Source organism: Podarcis filfolensis, assembly GCF_964270895.1.
Source record: "Podarcis filfolensis genome assembly, chromosome: 1".
NCBI classification, from domain to species: Eukaryota; Metazoa; Chordata; class Lepidosauria; order Squamata; family Lacertidae; genus Podarcis; species Podarcis filfolensis.
The window spans coordinates 105,302,813-105,329,636 of record NC_139604.1 but is presented as its reverse complement, the minus strand read 5'-3'; the positions used below and the strand labels follow the sequence as shown (position 1 = coordinate 105,329,636).

The following is a 26,824-nucleotide window of genomic DNA, read 5'->3' as shown; positions in this document are numbered from 1 at the left end:
AATTCAGCTCTTCATTGCATCCCACCCCACCCCACCCCACCCCACCCATGACCTCTCATAAGTCTACTTAAAAACTCTGTTCAGACTTGTTACCAAAGCATACCATTTTACTTGTAAGGATTTTTGCAGGACTGTATGAAATCCATCACATTTTGTATTATTTCCTGTGCACAGTGGACAGCACACAGCAGCACTTTCAGGGGCTAATGATAGGGAGCAGATGTAACAAGACCTCCAGTCACTTGTTGTAAGCGAGGTTTCCAAAGAGTCTTGCTCACAGTTCTGTGGCCTCCACCTTTGGCATTAGCTTGTTTTATTAGAAACATATGAACTAGTTTCAAGGCACTGGTGGAGTAATGGGGAAGTAGAATGGAGGGCGTGGCAGAGATACTATGATGATGAGGTGTTGGGTGACCTTGGAAAGGATGAGTTCACTAGATGGGATGCCATCATTTTGTTGCTGCCTACACAGTGTCTGAGTCTTACAGACAAGTTCATCCTGATTCCTTTCGGAGGGCAGTGTTGGGTGGTACAATGAACTCTAGGAAAGAATGAAAGGGTTAGAAGAATAAGGAAAATGGATATTTGTGTTCAGTGTATAAAGTAAAAACAAACAGCTGGAGGAGATATTCCAAGAACAGTTTGTGCTTTGTAGGCCAGGACAGTCGTTTCTCAATATAACTTTGGCCTGTGTGTGAGCTTCTGGATAATGTTAACCACTGGAAAGTTACTTTGGCTAGGAAGCTTTTGAGATCCTGATAAAGTTAATGAAAATATTTCCTTTCTTCGGCTGTGCTGATCTTGCTTTGATTCTAGGAGAGGCTCAGGATGTAATTCTCATTATCCCTATGATGTTTTATGCTTCGTAAAATGACCATTGACCTTATCAAAAGTGCAGGGTAGTAAAAGTACCCCAGTGTATCTCATGTATGGTCTGCATTGCAGCACCAGCCATTGCCTAAGGATTATGGGCTGGGGAACGACCTTACCTGGATCCAGGGGGCTTCGTTCTGAGCTGCAAGTCAGGTGGGGAGAATTGAGCCTCATGTTGGAGCATTTGTGCAAAGTTAGTTCTTTATATCTGTGTGCCTGTATAGAATGTCCAGGTCTTGTGAGATTTGCTGAAGCCACTCAGGAGCAGCATTAGAGAACAGAACAATCAACATTCTAAACAGTGAGCTGCTGGTCAAGGACTTCCTCTGGAAAAAGACACAGCAAGCAAGTGAGCAGTTGGATACAACTCCAGGTCCAGGGCCTGTGTATTTGAAATCCCTTGTGGGAATGCTGTCCCAAGAACTATGTCCAAGACTTCTCGCTGGCATTTTCTAAACTCAGGAGAAGCCATGGGGTGTGGCATCTGAAAGGAGAGATAAACACCATCAAGGCTATTGAGATCCCAGGAAAAGCAAGATCCAGTACAGCTGAAAGGATTTACTGACTCTGGGTAAATAAGCTGAGCCTCTGGTCTATAGAATGCATAGGAAGAACTGTCACAAAAGCTTCCAGCAATTTCTCATAGGAAAGGTGCTGTAATCCTCTGACTACTTTGTTTCTTGTTTCTTTTTGCACCTTTTCCTATTGTATAATATCTTTGTGAGGATGGAGCAACAAGAACTGCAAAGGGTTTTCCAAAAGGGATTCCAATATAGATTTGTATAGTGATGTTAAAATAACAGCTGTTTCATTTTCAGTCCCTTTCCAAATAGTACCTAGCATAGAATTGCCATTGCACAATAAGTTTACATACCACCCCAAGATCTTTCCCCTGATTTATCACTTCTTCAGTCTCATTGGTGTGTAGGTGGAGCTAGGATTTTTCTTCCAGAATTTGCAGCGCTTTACACTTACCGGTATTTACACTGAGCCTCATTTGCCGCTGTTTATCCAATTTAGAATGTGCTTTTTTAAAGAAGCTTTTATTTACTAGGTTATTCACCTTTCTCAGTGGTAAGGCCTAGGGCAGCCTTATGCCCTCCAGATGTTTTGTACTTCAGATCTCACCATTGCTGAACATTGGTTGTGCTGTGTGTGGCTGATGGGAGTTGTCTGAAAAGCATGATGGCACAGGTTGTTGCCAGAACTGTGATTTCTTAGAATACCAAAATATTGTGTGTGTGTGTGTGTGTGTGTGTGTGTAACTTCTTCCACTAAATGTGCTGCCAGTGAGAAAACTCATATGTTTGGTAGCTCAGCCATTCCATTCTTACATGCCTTTAGAGCTCTAGGGTGAACTCCATGAAATCTTAGAACATGTTTCTCTACTATAACAACTCACTCGTGTTGTTCTGGACAGCTCAGTTCCTGGTGATGCATCCCTTTTATTGCCTTTTTACTAGTATAATTTTTTGTTTTTCAAAAAAGTGATTCCTGTGGTTACCACAGGAATGTTAAACAACCATCAATGAGGGATGAAGGAAGGCTGCGTGCAGCTGAATGGGAGAGTGTGTGGATGAAACAGAAGCTGAAAAATTCTGAATGAAATGCTAATAGAACAGCCACTAGAATGCAGTGGCGTAGCGTGGGGGGTGCAGGGGGTGCCGGCCGCACCGGGCGCAACATCTGGGGGTTAGGGTTAGGGGGCGCAAATCCACGGGTTAGGGGGCGCAAATCCACGGGTTAGGGGGCGCAAATTACTTGCCTTGCCCCGGGTGCTGACAACCCATGCTACGCCACTGCTAGAATGTTCCTGCCTGGTGCTCAGAGATGGAGATACTTTTTGTACTCATAATAGTTTTATGAGAACTCCCATTTGTACCTGCCTGGGTATCAGAATGTTCATTCCAGAAACCTGACTTATCAGACTTATCTTCATGTTGATCAGAGATGTGATGATGAAGCTGATATGCTCAAAGCATCTTGGGCTTCACCAGCATTCCCATGAAGCAAAGGCAGCTGAGAAATCCTGGAGAACGCATAGTGCCATGGCTCATTTGGAAAGTGGAAAAGATTGCCCCTTGTTGAGCGCAGAGCTGTGGCTGAGCAGTCTAGACCATTAACTTCCTTTCAACAATGCACACTCCCTGAACAATACGCAAACTGAAACACGGCTTTCCTTCAAAATTTGTATTTCTCCATATTTTGCAATGCAGTTCTTCAGCAGCATGTACAAACCCATGTATCAGAAGACATTGTGCATAAATATATAGATATTAGTGAAAATAACTTACAAAAATATGTTATGTTAAGGGAATTGTTTGTAAAGTGTGTGTATCAGGAAGAATGCTCACTAAAATGCTAGTGAATTTTCATGACGATGTTTAATTTAAAAAAATTGCAGGCTGATGTGGAAATTTGGCAAACTGAACTTAAGATTGGAAAAATGAGAAAATAAGAGAAACTGAGAATTGTAGCTTTGTGTCTCCCTAGTAGAGGCCCCAAAACCATCCTGAACAGTGAAGGCTGCAGTAAAGAGGGCTGAAGTGGGAAGAGAGAATCACCCCGAATCAGAAGCACCTTGTGTGAATGGAGCTCTGTTTTGCACCAGGTGCCTGTATCTGTAATGGTAAAGGGACCCCTGACCATTAGCTCCAGTCGTGACCGACTCTGGGGTTGCAGCGCTCATCTCGCTTTATTGGCCGAGGGAGCCGGCATACAGCTTCCGGGTCATGTGGCCAGCATGACTAAGCCGCTTCTGGCGAACCAGAGCAGCGCACAGAAACACCGTTTACCTTCCCGCCGGAGCGGTACCTATTTACCTACTTGCACTTTGACGTGCTTTCTAACTACTAGGTTGGCAGGAGCAGGGACCAAGTAATGGGAGTTCACCCCGTCGCGGGGATTTGAACCGCAACCTTCTGATCAGCAAGTCCTAGGCTCTGTGGTTTAACCCACAGCGCCACCTGCGTCCCAGCCTGTATCTGACTTAGGGCAATTCTCTCCCTTCTCCAAGAACTCCCTATGCACTACCCACACTGTTCAAGAGGACCTCAACCCTCCAGAGAGTCTTTCTTGGGTGGGGGAATATGAGGATGAGATAGTCGCCCTCTGTGAACCTTCTTCAATTAGCAACTCTCAGGATCGAATCCATTGTCCTTTGTTTCAATATGTACACAAGATTCATGTTGCAAGATAAAGCAGGCTGGGGACCAGATTTCAAATAATAGTTAATGACTGAGCCACCAAAGTTAACATAGTGGGAATTCTTTTAGAATGAGCTCTCTCTCTCCAAACCCACCCCCAAGTATACGAAAGAGCTGGCTCATGCTGCTCAAACCGATAGTGTGATATAGTTAACCCCTAAATTTAGCAGCAAACCTTGAATCCAAATCTTCAGGGTTTCAGGTAGGACTCCCCCCCCCCAGCCCTGCTTCTTGGAGCTTCTTTAAGCTCTGCATCGAAACTGGGATCTCATGCGTACGAGTCTGTATTGTGCAAATGCACGCTGTATATAGATGCTGTGGAAGTAGGAACGTGCAGGGAATCTGATACAACTTGTGGGGCTTATGTGTCTCGCATAAGACCTATTTAATCTCACTGACTCACTTTAGGCTTCTTTGGAGATCTCAGTACTGACTCTGCCCTGGCTCATTTAGGATGCTGAAAAATACAGGGTGGGTCAGGGTACTTACAAACAAAGCTGTCTGGAAAGCTTGGCACTGATCCCCTGAAAGGAAAATGGGAGCCAACAGGGTGGAATGGGTTGAAAAGCCTAGGAAAGAAAGAGGTTTAGAATCCGCTGAGTTAAAACAAGCTTTGCTCTGTTGGGGTGACAACCAGCATGTGTTAAGTGGGCACTGAAGAGTGGCCTTGGGAACTGGGAGTGTATGCCTATTGTTTGCTTGACTGCTGCGAAATGCCAGGCCCCATAAATAAAATTACCCAGGGGTGGGGGTGGGGAATGCAAATTCACTCATGGGTGTTCATTCCCTGTAAAAGTTTCTTTCATGACTTTTATGGGTTGCGTGTTCTGTTTATTTTCTTGGCCAGGCTTCTTTTCTGGCTACATCTCTTTCCTTGTCAATGCCAGAGGCAGGAATGGGAATGCGCTTCAGCCCTTGCAGAAGATGAGTAGGCTTTTGTGGGATCACTCACGGCTGGAGGAAGATGAGAGGCTCAGGACAACAACAGCACTTTCATCATAAATACATTACCATCTTGCCCAGTCACAGCAGTGATGGCCCTTTGCTCAGGGCCAATTCATTTAACACACTGCGTGCATGACTTCTGGGGTGTTGTTGTTTTCTGAGCCCACATAAATTTGAGCTATGGGAAAACTTCTTGAAGTGGCTTTGAACTGGGGATGTGCCAAAATGGTTATGCACAGCTCAAGAGGACCCGACAGATAGATATTATTGCTACCCCACAAGCTTTTTGTATTCTTGTGAATGGTGGCTAGATTCAGGGCTGTTTTTCAGCCGGAACTTGCCGGAACTCAGTTCTGGCACCTCTCAGATGGGCGCCATTGTCATTCTAAGAGAATGAGGGATGTGTTCATGGTGAGTTCTGGCATCTCTGTTTCTAGGAAAATAGCACTGGCTAAATTCATTCACAAGGGGCTGAATTCTCTGGAGGCAGCTGTGAAAAAGTAGTCTGGAATGATCCTGGAAGCCATTTAAGCTGGTTGCTTCTACGTGTCTCAGAAAAGGTGAGAGGCTAGGCAGCTTACAATTTTGAATGATGGCTTAAAACCAAAAGATACAAGTCAAAAGAATGGTGGGGGTAGATATGAAGAAAAGAGGGAAATATGCATGTCCAGATCCCAACCCTTTCATAATGTTACATAAAAAGTTGCGTAATGGCAGTGGAGGAGACGGTTCTGAGAGAATCAAATAGCAGCTGGTCCAAATGGAGCTGATGAAGAGGAGCCTCCAGGTTCATCTCTCCCTCTGATGCAGTCAGAAAGAATGCCTGGCAATGTCGAACACAGATAGAAGCTGGAGGTGTATTGCCGGAAATGCTGTGACATATGATGTGGACATGGCCAATGATGCTTCCTTTTTTGGACTGAAGTTGTTGTCCATATCAGTTTTGTATTGGTGAAACCCTTGATATTTGCAGGTGTCCATTTACTTTTAAATTATATTCCTGTAATTTGGGGATTAATGAAAGGACAACAGGGGGGATTTCGTGAACCTTTATGGTTGCTAAGAGACTTAGACTGGGTACGCACTCCTGTTAACACATCCAGGGCATTCCCATGGCTGGTTTGGGAAGTGGCATGCACACAATGTTAGCCCAAATCCATATCTATCCTGTCATTTCCTATTGATACATTTTCCCCAAAACCAGCTTCAATCCCAATTGAGAATAAGAACAATTTAGCTCTGGCATAGGCAAACTCGGCCCTCCAGATGTTTTGAGACTACAGTTCCCATCATCCCTGACCACTGGTCCTGTTAGCTAGGGATGATGGGAGTTGTAGTCCCAAAACATCTGGAGGGCTGAGTTTGCCTATGCCTGATTTAGCTGCATTTTAAGCTGGTAATGTATACACCGCCTTATATTACAAGCCTGGAAGGATAAACATCCACCGTCTATTATGCAGTGGTGTGAAGACTGTACCACCCTAGCTACATTTGAGTGTGTTTCTTATCAACTACATGTGGATAGCTGTTTCAACATTTGGACATCAATTTATATGTTTAACCTAAGATGGATGTATCAGGGGTATTGTATTTTTAATGGGAACTGATTGGGACGTTTCTTCCACCTTTTTTCTTAGTTTTTCTTCCTTCCTTTTCTTTGTTTTTGTATCTCTTTCTTCTTTCTTTGTCGAATTTGGTATGCAAATCAATAAAAGGGAAAGAAAGATTTGTATCATTTTATCTAGCACAGATGTTAGCTCTGCTTTCTTTTCAACAGGTCTCAGAGCCAAAGTCGTTCTGTTGCTACCCCTCAGCTACACACGGGGTCCTCTCGTACAGTCCGACGCTATCCAGCCACCAATAATGATCAGCTCACATCCAATGCCTTGCCGAATGGGAATGGATTTGAACAGAGCAGTTCTGGGCCACGTACGGCATTTCAAGAGCCATCGTCACCTCACGGGGGTAAGGTCTAAAGAATGAGCCAGCTTTCTTTGACAAATGTTTCTAAGCACAGGCTTCATGCAGTGTGGGTGGTGGTGGTGGTGGGGAGTCCATCAAGGTAGTGGGATGAGGGTGGCGCTGTGGTCTAAACCACTGAGCCTCTTGGGCTTGCCGATCAAAAGGTCAGCAGTTCAAATCCCTGCGACGGGGTGAGCTCCCGTTGCTCTGTCCCAGTTCCTACCAACCTAGCAGTTTGAAAGCATGCCAATTCAAGTAGATAAATAGGTACTGCTGCAGCGGGATGGTAAACAGCCTTTCTGTGCGGTCTGGTTTCTGTCACGGTGTTCTGTTGCGCCAGAAGTGGTTTAGTCATGCTGGTCACATGATTCGGAAAGCTGTCTGTGGACAAACGCCAGCTCCCTCGGCCTGAAAGCGAGATGAGCGCCGCTCCCCATAGTCGCTTTTGACTGGACTTAACCTTCCAGGGGTCCTTTACCTTTACCATTAAGGTAGGGTAAAGGTACCCCTGACCGTTAGGTCCAGTCGCAGACCATTCTGGGGTTGCACGCTCATCTCGCTCTATAGGCTGAGGGAGCTGGCGTTTGTCCGGAGACAGCTTCCGGGTCATGTGGCCAGCATGACTGAGCTGCTTCTAGCGAACCAGAGCATCACACGGAAACACCGTTTACCTTCCCTCCGGAGCGGTACCTATTTATCTACTTGCACTTTGATGTGCTTTCGAACTGCTAGGTGGGCAGGAGCAGGGACCAAACAACGGGGGCTCACCCTGTTGCAGGGATTCGAACCACCGACCTTCTGATCAGCAAGCCCTAGGCTCTGTGGTTTAGACCACAGCGCCACCCGTGTCCCTTCCACCATTAAGGTAGGGTATAGTAATTGAGAATGCCATAGCCATGTACATGTGCTAGCAATCTGTAGCAATACAGTGAGTGATGTTTACACAAGCACTCATTTCTGTGGGCCTGATTAGGTGTATAATCCAAAGTATCAGCACAGAATTTAGCTATCAGCACAGAATTTAGCGGGGGTGAGAATGATGCTGATGATGGTGATGATGATGATGATGATGATGATTTAATTTGCATTTTCATAAGAAACTACCTAATTCACACTTTTCAAACTAATATGCAAGCTGAAAAACTGTTATCCTTCAAAATTCACACTTCTCCAAATTTTGCAGTTCAGTTCTACACCCAATCAAACAAAATGTACAAAAATGAATATATAAAGGGAGTATGTAAATTAAAAATCATTGGTGAAAATAACATACAAAAATACATTATATTAGGAAAATGACTTGCAAAAATGTGTATATTGGTCAGAACTGCATACAAAGAAGTGTATATTCATAAAATTCTGAGGAGTTTTCATGAGCGTCACATCTGACATCAGGGCGTCATGCACAATGTTATGACATCATGCACGATGCCTGGACGCAACATCACTATGTCACGTACGTTGACACCCTCCCCCCCATTTCCTACCCGAACTGGCACTCCAGGTGGAGATGAAACATAACTATCATGCGTACTAGCCATTGATAGCATTGTCTTTCATGAATGTGTCTCATTGTCTTTTAAATCCATCCAAGTTTGGGGCCATCACTGCTTCTTGTGGGGGAACTATGTGCTGAGTGAAGAAGTACCGTCTTTTGTCTGCCCTGAGTCTTTCAACATTCAGCTTTGTTGGATGTTCCCCGAGTTCTCGTGTTATAAGAGAGGGAGAAAAACTTTTCTCTCACCACTTCCTTCACACCATGCCTAATTTTTTACACATCTATCATCGTCTCCTCTTACTTGCCTTTTATCCAAACTAAAAAGCCCCAATTGTTGTTGTTTATTAATTTGTATACTGCTTATATGCCAGAATGGCTTCTAAGCGGCTTACAACTATAAAACCAATGCATAATAAAAATACATAACAACAAATCCACTGGGGTATTAAAACATCCTTAATTTTTAAAAAATACAATAAAACAAATGTTGTACTCATTCTTCATCGTTGCTCCATTGCCTCCACCCTTTTGGTTGCCCTTATCTGAACCCTTTCCAGCTCCCCGATATCCTTTTTGAGGTGAGGCATCAAGCTTTTCCCCCTCAGCTTTGACATCTCTACCCCAACTGATCTACCCAACATTCCTCTACCTTCACTTCAACTAATTGGCCTGGCTGTCTCTCTCTCCCTCCCCACGTCTCAGCTGGAGTAGGACCGGAGTAGACTGGAATGCAGCCATGTGCTCTGTTCTGGTGGGAGGCATTAATATTGTAGATTATTATTATTATTATTACATCCAAGTATTTCCCTTCAGGGTAGCTTTCCCAGTCTCCTTTCCTTCCTTAAAACAGGGCCGAGAAATAAAGGGGGGAAGAATTTATTGTCATTCTCATACAGAAATGCCTCGTGCTTCTTTCAGTTAATGCATTTTATCCCTTTCCCCTAGTTTTATTTACGTAAATCCTTGAAATGTATTCTGTGGGTTCGCTGCGTAATCTACTAAATCCTCCTGTTCTCCCTTTAGTAGTCTGTACTTATTGCTTTTATAGAGTTTGTAATATCAGGGCCTGTAATATAGGCCTTACTGTTGCCCACTGCGAAAACAGGATGCTACATTACATGGGCCATTGGCCTGGTACAGCAGACTCTTGTTATGTTCTTCCATCCATTCCCTAAGCCACTACAAGTCCCATCATCCCTGGAACCATTGGCCATGCTGGCTGGGCTGATGGGAGTGAGAATCCAGCATCTGGAGGACCACAAGTCCCTCACTCCTGTGCTAAACTAAGGTGCTCAGAGACATCTTTCTGCTCTGTAATGGTCATTTGTCTTTTCTTTGCAGGTGTCAACCTGACAGAAAAAATCAGGAAGATAAAGATTATCTTCACCCCCACAATCTGTAAACAGACTTGTCGACATGGCCGCTGCTACAACAGCTGTGAGAAAGGAGACACCACCACCCTGTACAGCCAGGGCGGGCATGACCATGACCCTAAATCTGGCTTCCGTATCTGTGAGTCTTCCCATATGTCTGACCCCTTTCACAAGGTTTATCTATCTTCCTCTGTTGCTTTCATCCACAAGACTAGCAATTCACTGCAGGAGCAGAGTTCAGAGCAGGAGGAGGATGACAGCTCAATTGGCCTGAAAATGAGTCTTCCCTGAGACTGGTCCTGCCCTCTTTGAGACAAGAGGTCGAATACAGTTACCTTTTGTCCTCCTCTCAATACAGCAGTTCAGTCAGAGTCTCAGACAGGCATTGCTGCAATTCTTCTTGTCAGGGCCAATTTTCTGCTTTCATTGGCATTAGCTTTTGGGTCTGACTCCCAACACCTAATTTCTTCCTGTTCTCTCCTTTCGCTTGTGTGGAAACCAGGAGAGTTGGCTGAAGCTTTTATGCCGTTCCTAATTATTATGGCAGCTGAAGCCTTTCTTCTGATCTTGCTGAAACTGTAATTGCACAGGAAATTTCAGTGAGCTGGACAGGTCAGCCCTCTAACCATTGCTCTGGAGCAACATTCCCCAGCTGTTGCCCTCCAGATGTTTTGGAGTGCAACTCCCATCAGCTCCAGATGACGAGCGCTACAAAACATCTAGAGGGCTCCAGGTTGGGGAAGGGCTGCTCTAGAGTTTGACCCTATCTAGTAGTTCTGGGATGCGCGTGGCGCTGTGGGTTAAACCACAGAGCCTAGGACTTGCCGATCAGAAGGTCGGCAGTTCGAATCCCCGCGATGGGGTGAGCTCCTGTTGCTCGGTCCCTGCTCCTGCCAACCTAGCAGTTCAAAAGCATGTCAAAGTGCAAGTAGATAAATAGGTACCGCTCCGGTGGGAAGGTAAACGGCGTTTCCGTGCGCTGCTCTGGTTCGCCAGAAGCGACTTAGTCATGCTGGCCACATGACTCAGAAGCTGTACGCTGGCTCCCTCGGCCAATAAAGCGAGATGAGCGCCGCAACCCCAGAGTCGGTCACAACTGGACCGAATGGTCAGGGGTCCCTTTACAATTACCTTTAGTAGTTCTGTGGAATGGCCCTGCACAGGCTCTCACAGAAGCAGAACGCAAATGCTTCCTCCCTGTGGTTAAATTTTAGGGTGTCTTCCCATTCGAGGTTTCAATCCGTTTTGGCTTAACATGTTGAATTGGAAAATGAAACCTACCTTGGCCATATTGCACGCTCATCCGGCCTATGTTAGTAACATTCTTCCATGGCACAAATAGTAGGGCTGAAGATAGAAGTGTCGTCAAGCACGACAGGCAGAAAGTTGCTTAGTCATCTTTGGAAGTAGAGTTAGCTCACATGCTTGGTGTCCTTCATAACTGGGACAGCTTGACATCTTTCTGTGACTGAGACTTCTTGATAGAACAGGTATTGGCCTATTTGCTGGCTAGGGTGAGCTTCTGGACATTCATCTGTGTTCCATCTCTGGCTTTCACTTACAGATTTCCTTTCTTTACAGATTTCTGCCAGATTCCCTGTCTAAATGGGGGACGCTGTGTGGGCAGGGACGAATGCTGGTGCCCATCTAACTCTACAGGGAAGTTCTGCCACCTACCAGCTTTGAAAGTGGAAAGGAAAAAAGACGTGCCAAACAGCCTGGCAAGCAACTCCATGAAACATTCCATGTACACACTTCCTTTATCCAACCAACTTGGTAAGCAGCACTGGTCTCGTTGCTTCTTATAGGCTGCTGGTGTGTGGAGCTTATATTGGGCATGCCTTTGCCTCCCCCCCACCTTCCTCTTGCCATGAAGTGGGAAAATAATTATCAGATGATTAGTGCCTTATAGAAGAAGGGATGGTTCTCTACAAAAACATCCCTAACTCTGCTTAACTATTCACAATCTTAGTACTGCTCAATTGTGTGTGCTTCAAGATAAATACATATACAGGATGTTGGCTTAGGTATGCACCTGTGCTTAGGACTCCTTTTGTGACAGCACTACCTTTTACTGCCATGCAAGTATCTGCTTTGTATTCTAATTAATTATTAGATATGGTTGAGATATATAGATATATAGATACACACACACACACACAAATTGAAGACCTAAGTAGAGGTTTCTGAATTTCTTAATTAAAATCCCCATAAAGAAATAGCAGCACTCCCTTCACATAGGTAAAACCCCTGGTCTAGAATTCATAGTAAGTCACTCATGTAGGCTATAATCTACGCATAGCCTAGAAAGAAGCCAATGGATGATGCTAATATTCTTGTCCATACAGTGGTACCTCGATTTACAAACGCCTCAGGTTACAAATGCTTCAGGTTACAAACTCCGCTAACCTGGAAGAGTTACCTTGAGCTGCGAACTTTGCCCCAGGATGAGAACAAAAATCGTGTGCTGGCGATGCAGTGGCAGCAAGAGGCCCCATTAGCGAAAGCATGCCTCTAGTTAAGAACAGTTTCAGGTTAAGAACGGACCTCCGGAACGAATTAAGTTTGTAACTAGAGGTACCACTGTATTCTGATACTCACAGGTTTCGTTGTTTTCTCTGGGCTTCATGGCAAGTCAAAAGTTATTTCCCTTGTTTGTACATTTTGGGCCATAAATGAACAGCAATGGCTGCTTTTCAATCTCATGGTTGTACTGAGAACCAGTGTGGTCCTGCAGGTGGAGCAAATGTCAGAGTATATCCACTAACCCCTCTAGAAATTTGTAGGTTGCTGCAGAGCAAGAAGCAAAGTCATGTTTCCATTGACAAACTTTCCTTCCAGCTTCCAGAAACCCTTCCCTTGTGAACGTACATATCAACCACCCTCCAGAAGCTGCTGTGCAGATCCATCAGGTAGCTCGAGTGAAAAGTGATGCAGACCAGTCGGAAGAGAACAGTGTTGAAGCTGTGTTGATATCTCAGTTTCCATTGGGTTCCCACCAGTACAGTGATAACGCCACCACCATCACCATCAACAACAACAACATTGTCACAGAGAGACATCAGCAGCAGAGGCCTCAGGACCTAGTGGGAAAGTGTTACATGGAGTCAGTGCATGGAAAGGTCAGAGCTATTCTGTCTTAACTAAATTTTGTTCGCACACTTGGAGTGTAGGTTATGGAATGTGAGATTAATGGATGCAGTGTGTGTGAACCCTGAGCATGCGCATGAAATGTCATTTTGTATTATTTTATTTTATTTACTGAAAACATTTGTATCCCACCTTCTCTTGAAAAATCCAAGGTAACGTCATAAGGTAATGTTGGATGCAATAAAAAAATAAAAAAATGCAAAAATTATCATCAAGCAAAAGAAGCAGTGGCGGAAAACTAATGAATAAAAGCAGGCAAAAATGATGAAACAGATGCAGCTACAAACATTTAAAAGATCAAGGACAATGATTCAGGCATTTTGGTCCACCAGGGAGAATGTACAATTATTTTTAAAATTACCTCAGCCTACACAGTGGCGTAGCGTGGGTTGTCAGCACCCGGGGCAAGGCAAGTAATTTACGCCCCCTAACCCGTGGATTTGCGCCCCCTAACCCGTGGATTTGCGCCCCCTAACCCATTGATTTGCCCTAAGCCCAGATGTTGCGCCCGGTGCGGTCCGCCCCCCCTGCACCCCCCACGCTACGCCACTGAGCCTACAAATGCTCTAGAAAGTCAAACAAAAAATGCCAGGCAGGGTTCATTCAATTCTGTAGGTAGCGCTTTTTCCTTCCCCCAGAAACTCTTCCTCACAAAGGAGGCAGCTGAGCCTGTGGTCTGAAGCACTTTGCACATCTTCAAAGAGCACATCTAGTCCTGTGAGTCAATAGAAGTGCTGATCAACTGATGCTACCTTGACCATAAGTTGTTCTGAGACTTTTTGTTCCAGCCTTTTTACGGTCTGTTTTTCCTCACACACATACACTCAAACAATCTGGGTCCAAAGGACACTCTTTTTATAGCTAGTTACGATTTTAGTAGGAAATGAATATATATGGAAACTCTTCTCACAATAAACAAATGCTTGTTATTGATTAAAATTCATTTCCCTTGAAGCTTCTAGGGAAAGAAAATTCACATGAGTGGTGCAATCTAGCCCTGCTCTTTTCCTTCCTTCCTTCCTTCCTTCCTTCCTTCCTTCCTTCCTTCCTTCCTTCCTCCCTTCCCTTCCCTTCACTTCACTTCACTTCACTTCCTTCTTTCTTGTTTCAGAGATTCTGTGGAATTATACAAGAGTTCAGAATAATGCTTGTGTGTATTTTTTAGATTGCTACATTGCATTTTTAACCCAGATTTTCAGGGGACAGTCTGTGTCATTTGGGATCCATGCCCAAGGCAATCAATTTTGACATTAGTCAGACTCGGCTCCATCCTGATTCCTAGTACTAGGTCTTCTCAGCCAAGCAATTCTACATGGATTCATTCTGAAAATTTGGTATGAAACATTTTGCCTATAATAATAGGGTTGGAAAATCCCAATTCCACTTTATGAGATTAAATGATCCATGCAGTCGCTGTTTTTCTTAAGTACTTATTTGTTCCCCCAAGTGCTGACTGGTGGATTTAGTGAAAGGCGGAGAGACATTTAGGACTTACTTCATCTCAGGTAGTGTTCTATAGGTAACTTCAGGGGGTGGGAGTGAGGAAACTACCTTGTTCTTCTCTTGTTTCGTTCCACTGGAGCAGGGTCCGCAGTGGAGCAGACTAGGTGATGGCTAGGAGCCTGGGCAGGAAGCATTTGTCTCTTCCGTTTCAGTCTGAAGCCACACTTATTGGAATGTGAGTGCTGGGCACATGGCCATTTTGGTGATGGATGAGTGCCAGATTTGGCCTGTGGACTACGACAATTCAGCTCTAATGGGGGAGACTGTAATCCAGAGGGCCTTGTTAGGAGGGGGGAAAATACTCATTAAGTAAATGAAAACGCCTCACCACAAATGTCCCCACAAGGTCTGGAATTGTCTACCCATCCCGCGAGTTAATAGATGTACGTCTGTGAAAAGGCATTTGTTTTATCCAAAGGCTTTGCTTGGTGATATTATCTCTGGGTCATGCTCTGCTGCTCAAACATAACAGTAATACCTTGTATCTAATACTAATACCCTGGCTTTCCAAGAGCCAAAGATACAGGCAGGCTCTCGTTTTCCTGTCTGCGAGACTGTTTACTGTCTTAAAATACACCTCTGGCCCTGCAGGGAGCATGGGTGCCTGTAATGACGCCTAAGAATAATGCAAGCACCATTGTTAGAGATGGAGGAGAAGTTTGTTTGGTTTGCATTTCACTGCGAAACTCCTTAACACAAAGGGAAGGAACAGCTATGCTTCAACATTTACTCTGCTCTGAATTTTGCAATGTAGTTCTCTAACCCAAAAATGTCTGTGTTAGGGGAAAGGGCACAGATAAAATGTCATATTAGTGAAAATAACATGCAAAATGCTCAGCATGAGGAAAAAATGTATACATTAAACAAAAATGCATTTGTTAGGAGAAATTTTCTTGGAAATGCATATAATTTTTATGTGGTCTTTTTTTTTTTTAAACCCATTAAGTGATGTGGAACGGAACTTAAAGAATGGAAAAAGTACCGTAGAAACCGAGAGAAACCAACACTGACAGATTTATTCATACCTAACCCCTACTCTTTCACAGAAAGGCAGGCCTGTACTTCTCCTTCCCATCACTGGCATCTTGGCACCTTTAGCTGTGGTCTCCAGTGTGGTGCCCCTGAAAGAATGGATTGAAAGATTGGGCATAGGGCTTAACATGGCCTTCCTTCCAAAGTACAAATAGCACAGGATTCTGATGCTATCTCTTTTTTCCCCATTTCTCTTTCTAGTGTGCTGACCCACTGCCTGGTCTGGCCAGCTATGAGGATTGTTGTGGCAGTGTGGGGGCCTTTTGGGGGGTCAGCAGATGCATTCCATGCCCATCGAAACCAGGTAAGTGCTATCTAAGGGAGAAATCATTTGCATTGCCATCTACAAGTCTTGTAGGGCCAATGCAGGGCATGAGGCTGAACATAAACTGGGTTGTTACTGATCCATTTGGACTGACCCATTTGGAACTGGGAAGTAGCACAAGGCATGTCCCCTTGTTTCAGAGACACTGTTTCTTCCTGGACATGATCCTGAATGCACTTGGGCAGGAGAAAGCATGTAATATGGTCTTCTCAGGGGTGATTACTTGGCCGCAGTGTCAGTTTAGGTGCCAGCAGGAATTGGTTTGACGCGGTTGCTGGCTCAGAACTTTGTGGTCTGCTTATATACCAGATCTGTAAAACCCAAGGGCAGTCTGATGTTTGTTCCATGTCAGAGAAATTAGGCAGGAGAAAACTGGAAAACAGTGCCCGTCATTTTAGGAGGTATGCCTGCATATTGGCTGGTGAGGTTGCATACTCAGCCTTACAGACTTACAGGCCTGCTTTAGATGAAGACTTGGCAGGGGCTCTGGAAATAACACTACATCAAACAATTGGCAGGGTTGAATCTAGAGTCCATTCCAGGGGCATACAAATCCAGTTCTGCATTTTCTTTTCCCAGTACCCAAAGAGATTGATGCAGAACAAAGGTAGAGGTTATTCTGAAAGGAGCATGGCACTTCCATTGGCTTATTTCTTGGTGTGCACTGGAAAGGCCTAGTGAAAGAAGAGGGAGACTGACTTAGAGTTCTTCCAGAGTGGTGGCTGCTAGGTCTACCCATTTATTGCACTTCTCCTGGAATCTGCATGCTGAATTGCCCACACTATTGGGTATGCCAGGGCTGTGTAGGTAGGGAAGGGGCAAAGTTTAGTGCCTGGTTTTAAATATTTTTTTCTTATCAGTTTTTAAAATAAATACTTGAATTTGTGACAAGTTCCCCTTTAATTAGACACTCTGGCAGGATTACTGTCATCAGGTTCCCTTGCCCCCACCCCGTGGGTAGCATGTGCTGAGAAGTAATTGACAATTAGCTCTTGTTCTGCTTTGTATTTATATACTTAAACCTATATTGCTTTTTTTTTTTTTTTAGTAATATTGTATTTATTCTATGTTTGTTAAATTGTTTATTTTGCCATTTTTTAATTTGTTGACATGCTCTCTATTTCATATATTTGTATTATGATGTTTTGAATGTTTATTATAAGCCACTTTGGGCACAACTGGTGATGGAAAAGTGGCATATAAGTAATCTTAATCAATCAAGTAAGAGAAGGATCAAACTGCTATGATGAAAGTGAACATGGCATTGTCTTGATTTATGTGTGTCAGGCTTGAGGCTATAGCAATTATATTATTATTATTATTATTATTATTATTATTATTATTATTATTATTATTATATTTACTTACTTACTTGGTGCACCAGCCACTCTGGATGGCTTCCAACATGATAAAAATATAGCAAAACATCAAAAAATTAAAAACTTCCCAATACAGGGCTGCCTTTAGATGTCTTTGGAAAGTTGTGTGGTTGTTTATCTCTTTGGCATCTGATGGGAGGGTGTTCCACAAAGCAGGTGCCACTACCAAGAAGGCCCTCTGCCTGGTTCCCTGTAACTTCACTTCTTGCAGTGAGGGAACCACCAGAAGGCCCTCAGAACTGGACCTCAGTGTCCAGGCTGAATGATGGGGGTGAAGATGCTCTTTCAGTTATACAGGGCCAAGGCTGTTTAAGGCTTTAAAGGTCAGCACCAACACTTTGAACTGTGCTTGTCCTGGGGAGCCAATGTAGATTTTTAGGAATAAAATACAATAAAATAAATGTCCAGCAGCACCTCAGAGACCAACTAAGTTTGTTCTGAGTATAAGCTTTTGTGTACATGCAAACTTAGTAGGTCTTTAAGGTGCTACTGGACAATTTTTAAATTTATTTCGACTGCATCTTACCAACATGGCTACCTACCTGAATCTAGATTTTTAGAACCAGTGTTATGCGGTCCTGGCAGCTACTCCAATGTTTCTGTGTCACCATCAAAGGTAACCCACTAATTATTTCACACAAAAATATCCAGGTATGCCATTCACATAGACATATTCCACACAGCAGTCCTAACAACAACAACAACAACTATTATTTATTTATTTATTTATTTATTTATTTATTTATTTATACTCCACCCTTTTTCCTGATGGAATTCAAGGTGGTTTACAGGTAAAAAAGAAGACCACTAAAAACATTGAAAAATCTATCATTAAAATAGAATTAAACATGGATAGAATTAAAGCTATGTACATACAAGTATATAAAATCTGTTTAAATAAACAAACAAACAAACTATGTTAGGGAAATATTTCATTTTCCCAGGTGCAAAATAAATAAAGTAAAAATAAAAACACCAGCACCAAAACAGATGTGCAATTTTTTGGGGGGAGGGGGCGGGCGGGAATTTAACTGTGGGGAAGAAATTAGTAACAAACACATTTAGGGCTCCATAACTGATTGTGCAGAAAGGCCCCAAAATGGCCCTTGCATTCCACAAGTCAAAATCAAGCTTCAGTCTGTTAATGAGCTGCTCCCTAGTGGGACATGTGAAAATCAGCCCACAGCCTCAAGGAGGGATTATTATATCAGAAAGGGCAATCTCAGGTGATCAAAGAAGTAGTCGCTGTAAGACTGGAAGTGGCCAACCTGTGTTTGCATCACAGGTTCTTTCCATCTGGGACACATTTAGCTTGCTTTGGTGTTTGTCAAAGGAACCTGTCCAGGGTCTACTCTTGAGTTCATCTTTATCCTTTCTAAGACTTGCTGGATAAAGGAAATCCATATCTCCTTGCACAATGAACTCGATGCCAGCTTTAGGTTTGCAGGACTGTCAGAAGCTTTTCACACAAATTCTCTCTCATGGCAGCCGTGATTTCTGTTAGCCCAGCTGACTTTCATCTGTGCTGCCATGGACTGAACCAGTTATGCAACAGCTGATGCAGTGTATCAAACTCAGCATGGATGGGCTTATGGCACTTGTGGCCATAGTCTTTTAACTGGTTGCCTTGAGATGTAGTAAGCTGAACCATGCATTCAGCACTTAGAAATTGCATGGCTGGGTAGCTGTAAGTCATGGGCTGGAATAAATCATCTTTGCTTACAGATGTGTCAGATTGCAGTCCAGGTCTGGCTTCTTGGAGTGCTATGGAAGGGTTCAACTCTGCCCATTCATCCATTCTTGTGTGTGAGAGAGAGAGAGGGGGGGGAGGGAAGAAGAGGGAGAGAATGAACTCAATGTCATGGATTGGCTGGATGCCAAGAAGAAGAAGAAGAAGAAGAGTTTGGATTTGATATCCCGCTTTATCACTTCCTGGAGGAGTCTCAAAGCAGCTAAAAATCTCCTTTCCCTTCCTCCCCCACAACAAACACTCTGTGGGGTGAGTGGGGCTGAGAGACTTCAGAGAAGTGTGACTAGCCCAAGGTCACCCAGCAGCTGCATGTGGAGGAGCGGAGACGCGAACCCAGTTCACCAGATTACGAGTCTACCGCTCTTAACCACTACTCCACACTGGAATGGTGGGAGGCATCAGCTGGGGAACCCCCAAGGGAAGAAAGCTCAGAACCCAGGGGATTGGTTGTGGGACGATGATGAGTGGGCAGAGGGAGCGGACTGGAAGGAGGTGGTGTCAGAAGCTGAAGAGGTAACAAGGTTTAGTGAGCAAGAAGAGGTGGTGGCAGAGAGCAGTCCAGAAGCAGAGGCAGAAGCAGAGACTGGTGAGGAGGGGGCCTGGAGTCTCTCCCTCCTGCTGTAATCAGGTTCCTTCCTGTTGGTCTCCCAGAACACAGAGAGGAACGAAGAGGGCAGAGCAAAGAGAGACTAGGCAAAGGAGCCACAGGTTGCTGGGGAAGGACCCAGGGGAGGAGCCTTAGAGAGCAGTGGGAAATGGCTTCAGCTCTTGCAACTACCTCACTGGGGCAAGACCTACTGGGAAGAGTTGTGGAATTGACATCTGGGGAGAATTTTTAAAAGGCGGTGCTTTGTCCTGGATCGGGAAAAAAAGCTCAACATTTTTCGAGGTGTCCTGGGTTTTACATTTTGAAATATGGCGACCCTATGCCTATGCCTGCACTCTTTTGGTTTTTTTGAATATAGAGTTAACTTCACTGACACTGGTTGTTTTATTGCTGACCTGCTCCTCACTCCCGCTGCTGATACTCATACACCTGTGCATTCCCCCAGCTGCTGCTGTGTAGCCCAACCAGCTCTGTACTTTCATTGCCTCGATTCCTTTTAGAACGAACAACTCACATATGTCACATTTCTCACATTTTAAAAAAGCTTTTTTTGTTGTTGTTTTTGTTCTAATGAGAGAAAACGTGTGTTGGGAAGTTGCGATGGGTCGTGTTGAGTATGGTATTCAACGCATTCCCTCAATGGACCTCCCACTGAGTCAGCCAAGGGTTGGCAAATAGGTGGCAGATCTCCCAGATTAACCCAGAGTCACTGAGAGACGCTGAACGATGTTACAAGCTGCACAGCATTTCTTGAACTAGAATGGAAAAACATTGTTCAAACCAAATCCTTGCCCATCCTCACTGGGATAATGATGAAAAGATGACTCAGATAAAATATTGCAAACAGCTAATGAAGTCTATGAAAATAACTTTGCCAAGCAGAGTGGCTCCATAGCACCCCAGAGGCTGCTCAACTCCCGCTGAGTGTGCTGTGGGGCAATTTTTAAATGGAAAAAGGGAGTTGATTCTATGGAAATGGAATTTATGTAGTGCTTTTCATTAAGCGTGCATTTCTGTGAGTCTTTTCATCCTGTGGAATTTCAGCATGAGTTACTCATCTCTCTCTCTCTGGAGCGGTCCCCAAAGATTTAGAATAGAGACTCTACTTACTTGAAAAGGGCCAGTGCATTGTCTTTGTTGAATGCATACTTTTTGTTTCAACTTTCTGTTAGCTCACGACTCTTTGCTAGCGGAGTGCAGCTGGAAGTGCTCTGCTAATTGTTCTGCAGTGCATAGGAGGGTAACCAAGCAATTTTAATTGCTTAAATAGATTCAGTGGAATTGCTTGAATGGAAATCTATCCCAGACACCAAAGCTGTTGGGGGCTTTATTTTTTTAAGTGCCCTTGAATTTGTATGATCAGAAATCTATATCCCATGATAGAATCATATTGTTGAGAAAGACTAAAAGGGCATCCATTCCAAGCCTCTCTTTCTTCAGACTTCCATGCAGTTTACCCTGTTTGAAGCCCCTGGGCATCCAAGCCATTTTAGGCCTGCTGTGAATTTAAAGCTGCAGCTTATTAAGAAGGAATGCAGCTTGCTTGGGCTCAGCGGTCTCCACTTAGGTGTTCAGCTGGATGGCTAACTAACTGCCCAGGTGACTCTCCCTCCAAACTCACTCCTCTCACAGCAAGCAAACTGAATTTGCAGAGCAAATACTTGCACTCACATACTACAATGAGCAGGAAACCCAGAAGTGGGTATTTTCGACTTTTTTTCTTTTTCTTTTTTTGGACGCTTTACTTAATTCTAACCCCTGGTTGAAGCAAATAGACTCAAAGCAATCTTGGCACTTTCAGGAAGCAATTTTAATACTGCTCTTCTGATTTTGTTTCGTCTTTCAATGCTCTCATGGCTTCTTATGTTTTAATGTTAGTAATTTAATATTCCTCATATATATATATATATATATGTGTGTGTGTGTGTGTGTGTGTTTTTTAACTTATCATTTTCAATAATTATTAAACATACTTTTATATCTTACACAATTTTTTGACTTCCATCAATCACATCTGAAAAATTTCCAATCTTTTCACTTAATATACATTTCTTACTTTCACTATTACATTTAAATCTCATAACTAATATCTCTCTTCTTTCTCAGTAATTTAATATTCCTGCTCCAGCAGCTAAGATGTTTCAGTGGCCGGTCTTTTTAATTGTTGTGCTGCTATTTTGCATATGTTGTCCTTGTTTCCTGTCTCTTCATGAGCTGCAGGAGGAGGCAGTGATTGCCACCAGCTTGGATGACTTTAAAAGAAGATTAGACAAACTCAATGGCTACCATCCATGATGGCTATGCCCCTACTCTGCAGATGGAGGCAGCAGTGCTTCTGAATACCAATTGCTGGAAACCACAGTAGGCGAAAGTGCTCTTGATACTCAGGTCCTGCTTCCGGGTTTTCCCCAGGCATCTGGCTGGCCACTGAGACAACAGAATGCTGGACCAGATGCACCATTGGCCTGATCCAACAGTCTGTTCTTATGTTCCTGCTTTATAGTGCTAAATCATTGCAACCAGGTATGTTAAAGAAGACAAACACAACCTCACTTAAGAAAAAGGCATGCAAAGCAAGAATGTATATCCCTCAGCAAGAAGGCTGCCTTACCCACTCCCATTACATTGGGAGTGGGTAGACGCTCGGGTTGTGAATGTGATCCATGTAGGATGCACGTTCACAACTCGCAGCGTTTGCAACCCGCAGCGGCACGTCTGTGCATGTGCAGGTTGCAATTCAGCGCTTCTGCGCATGCGCAAAGCACGATTTAGCACTTCTGTGCATGCGCGACCGCCGAAACACGGAAGTAACCCGTTCCGGTACTTCCGGGTTTCGGTGCGTCTGTAACCTGAAAAAATGAAACCTGAAGCGTCTGTAACCCAAGGTATGACTGTAATGTGCTAAGGGGAGTCACAGCCAAATAAAACATCGCAGGAAAGGTATTCGGTCCAGGACTGGACCTAAGTTTGAGGGAGACCTTGGCAAATGCTCCCTGCACTTGGTGGACATGGTAGGGAACAGCACTACCATTTTGTTTTCTCCCAGTGCCCCTGATGTAGCATCACCCTGGGGCATTGTGGGAAATTAAATGGGAAATGGTATCCCCCCTACACACACTTGTGGCTCTCATATGGCTTTGTCATATGGCCCTGGAGTGACACCAGCAGTATTGTGTGCAGTTCAAATGGCAACTCGCTGGCCCAACCACCTGGGAAGGCAGGTGTCATGGCTCAGGGCCAGTGTCAGTGCACTGGGAGGTCCTATTGTGGTGCTGGGACCCAGCAGCTACCCAAAATGCCATGTTCTGATGCTAGGCCTGCTTTGTTCACAGTTACACTTCTTCAGAGACACTCATGTTAACCGAGATTAAATTACACTAGGCTGAATGTTGAATACCATCTATCTCAGAAGTCAGCATTTTACACTAGCCCCTTCCTTTGTTCCTACGAATCATGAACGGCTTTCTTATCCGCCGCTTTCCTCCTCACTGTTGCACAGTCTCATTGAGCAGCTTAGTTCCTTTGCATCATCTACTCCATGTGCTTATTCTCCAAGTAATAATATCTTTCCTTCTTGTTGGAACCTGCCGTCGCTCCTGTTTGTCATATAGGCAGTTCACTGTTTTCTGGCTTGGTTCCATCACCTTCCTGTCAGCAGTGGCTCACAGCCCCCCAAGCAGCCATGCTGGGCCCCCTGCAGAGATTAACTGTGACTCTTAAAGCCGATTTCTACGCAGCTACTTCGACATGCAGCTCAGCAAGTCAGCTTGGCGTTTTGTAGCTAATCATTCATAGCAGTGACTCCATTCTGGCTTCTGTTAGCCCTCAGGCCGCCCTCTTTCATATGCAGCTGCCTGCACTGATGTAAGGCATGCTTGGAGCACTGGAGCAGACATGTAGCCTAGAAGAGAGCGCATCAAAGTGTGTGGCCAGTTCCAAGCATTATCTGCAAACAAGTTCCTCTAATTGAGAGCTTGGCACCCCGAGGGCTCCTGAGGAGTGGCATGTACACGTGCCACATTTTAAATACCTTGGAAGTTGGCTAGGGCAGGATTCTTACGCCCAATTTAGAGTTTACACAGAAACCGTGATTACCCGCCCCTGGCCAAAGCTTTTTCTTGAACTGAAGGTGCTGCAAAAAATCCAACTGTATATTAGTCCATAGCCTGCCATGTACTCCCAAGTGAATATCCTTTACTCTGGCATGTATCCTAAAATAAGTTAATTTTAGGAAGTTCACAGGTGGAAAGTTTCCTGTCCACAATTCCTCCTCTCTGTACCCTCCTGAAAAAGCCTCCATGGAAAGTCAGGAGTCCCTCCTGAACAACACAGTGGGACACAGGAGTTGCTTGAGGAGGTGGGAATCCCCCAAATTTTGTCTAGCTTTGGGATAGTCTTCCTTTCCCTCTTACCGTCCCAAGCCCTATCTATCCCCTTGACCCTGTGGAGAGGCTCTTTGTGGAGCACAGGTTGGTTTGGGGGGCAGGTCAGGTAAAGGAGAGCATTGGAAACTTTTCCTGTGAACTTCTCTAAGTTGTCTTAGGATTCAAGCCTCTGCAATCAAAATATCTTATTTTGTCCAACTTAGAAAGTCAAGTGGTCCAACGTTTGGAACACTGTCTTAAAACTGAGAAGCCTGGTGGTAGCATAGACCTGCGACACTGTTTATAAGTTGAGATACTGTTCCTGCCTGCACATTTTTTGCCATTTCTCTGTCAGGTTTCTTCATGCATGAGTTACACAATGGGTCCCTGGTTTAGATGCAGAACCTTTAGTGCAGTTACTGCTGCAAGGCAGAGAATAAGGATGAAAAAGTACAATGTGACTGGATGATACAGTTTCATTAGTTATCTGAAATAATCAAGATGCCAGTTTTGTTCTTTTTGAAATAATAGTAGTAGTTGTAGTTGTAGTAATAATCATAATCATAATCATAACCACAACGACTCAAAGCAACGAAAGGGGTGGAGAATTGCTATCAGAAAGAAAAAGCCACAGGAAGTCTTTTCAGGGTACAAATTAATTCCAGACTGTAGGAGATGAGTTTATTTGTTTATTGCTTATAAATGTATTCTGTATTAAATTTGTATACCGCCCTTCATCCGTGGATCTCAGGGCAGTTCACAACATACCGTAAATTTACAATAATACATAATAAAAATAAGGACAAAAACAAACCAATAATTCCCCCCTCCAGCAACACATTTAAAAGGGCATCTGATGCCAACCGGCCAAAGGCCTGGGTGAAGAGGAACGTTTTCACCTGGCGCCTATAGGTGTATAATGAAGGCGCCTGCCAAACCTCCATTTGTATTTGTAAGCGATGCTGTTGTTATTTTGTTTATCCACTGATGCAGCATATGAAATATATGGAAATGAAATCTTTTCCACAGCTTGAAAGCCAGCACAATGGACTACCTATCCAGTGAATTATCTTTTCTTCATTTTTGTTCATCTTTTATGAATGCCTTTGTGGAGCTCATGCGATGCGTTGCTATGACCACAGGAGTCTCAAGTTTAAGACTCTGAATGGTGTACTTTCTCCCGTGTTTCTAGGCTTCTAATTGCGTCTAATCTCCCAATAAAATGACAAATCTTTCCCCTTCTCTCAGCTTGGGATCGTTGTTTTCTTGTAGACATAACAGAGACTGACATGGCACTGAATGGACACTAGGGAAATAGGTTCCTGTCCCGGCAGTAGGTGGAGGCCCTGGCTTTAGCCACCTGCAGAGTTCTGGTGCTTGAAACAAGGCCTACTGTTTGCAGATCTGGCAGTAAAGTAAGGCTTACAGGTTACATCATTTTAACCTTCAGCCAAGTCTTCAGGCAGGGCTGATATCCCACTTTCCCCCGAGGAAGGATCTCTCAGATGCCTGTTAGTCTAAGCCACATTTCCTCTTTCTGGAGAGAATTATAAACACTCACACACACACAGTTGAGAAGTCCTAATCCTTTCTGGCTGCCTCTACAGATGCAGTCACTGGCTGTGCTTAGTCAGAACATCTGACCTGTTTGCTTGAAGTGACTTTGTTCTCCTTCCTTATATCACATCCAAGTCCAGGAATCCAGAGCCGCAGGATCAGATTATTTGGAATGAAGGGAATGAGAAGGTCAGCTGCAATTCTCCTTCAAACCTGGCTTTTGGTTTTAATGACTTCACTCTTTTTGGACCACCATTGACTAAATGGTGACTTCATACGTATGGAAGGAGATGCTTCAGTAGCTGAGGTTGTGTTTGAATGGTGGTCTAGATTATAGGTGTCTAATTTGTGGCATAGATCAGTGTCACAAATCGTGCAAGCAGCAGTGGTTTGTGGCACTTCTGGATGGGAGTTCGAGACTCAGGCCTCTCTAGCACTGTCTAGCTCCTCGGGGGGGGGGGGGGTTACTAGAAGCAAAACCAATTCAAAGCATGGAGTGGCAAGCACACTTTGGTTTATATTACAGTGGCACCATCTCATACTGTGAGCATGATTTGTAGCATGATTGCATACCCTCCAACATTTCTCCAATGAAAATAGGGGCATCCCTCTTAATGAGGGTGAAAGAGGAGAGCGTAAAATATGGTCTGAAGCTCAACATCAAAAAAAACAAAGATCATGATCACTGGTCCCATCATCTCCTGGCAAATAAAAGGGGAAGAAATGGAGGCAGCAAGAGATGTTACTTTCTTGGGCTCCATGATCACTGCAGATGGTGACAGCAGCCTGCTTCTTGGGAGAAAAGCGATGACAAACCTAGACAGCATCTTAAAAAGCAGAGACATCACCTTGCCAACAAAGGTCCATATAGTTAAAGCTATGGTTTTCCCAGTAGTGATGTATGGCAGTGAGAGCTGGACCATAAAGAATGCTGATCACCGAAGAATTGATGCTTTTGAATTCTGGTGCTGGAGGAGACTCTTGAGAGTCCCATGGACTGCAAGAAGATCAAACCTGTCCATTCTGAAGGAAATCAGCCCTGAGTGCTCACTGGAAGGACAGATCCTGAAGCTGAGGCTCCAATACTTTGGCCACCTCATGAGAAGAGAAGACTCCCTGGAAAAGACCCTGATGTTGGGAAAGATGGAGGGCACAAGGAGAAGGGGACGACCTAGGCGACTTTGGGCGAAACTAAAAAAGTTCAACAACCTTTCTGTCCAGATTTTCACTCCCCCCCCCGCGCACTCAAATATTATTTTCAGGATGTAGAGATCAAAACTCTACGCAGTGAGACTTGCTT

The 26,824-nt window shown here is 44.1% G+C and overlaps 1 protein-coding gene across 1 annotated transcript in view; it reads left to right on the top strand.

Moving 5' to 3' along the window:
- Window positions 1-26,824, top strand: part of LTBP2 (latent transforming growth factor beta binding protein 2) — a 133,732-nt gene that overhangs the window by 43,663 nt on the left and 63,245 nt on the right. The window contains exons 4-8 of the mRNA XM_083609362.1: window positions 6,802-6,989; window positions 9,826-9,996; window positions 11,439-11,633; window positions 12,699-12,979; window positions 15,744-15,846. Of these exons, the coding sequence (XP_083465488.1) occupies window positions 6,802-6,989; window positions 9,826-9,996; window positions 11,439-11,633; window positions 12,699-12,979; window positions 15,744-15,846 (938 nt within the window). The remainder of the gene's footprint in view (window positions 1-6,801; window positions 6,990-9,825; window positions 9,997-11,438; window positions 11,634-12,698; window positions 12,980-15,743; window positions 15,847-26,824) is intronic.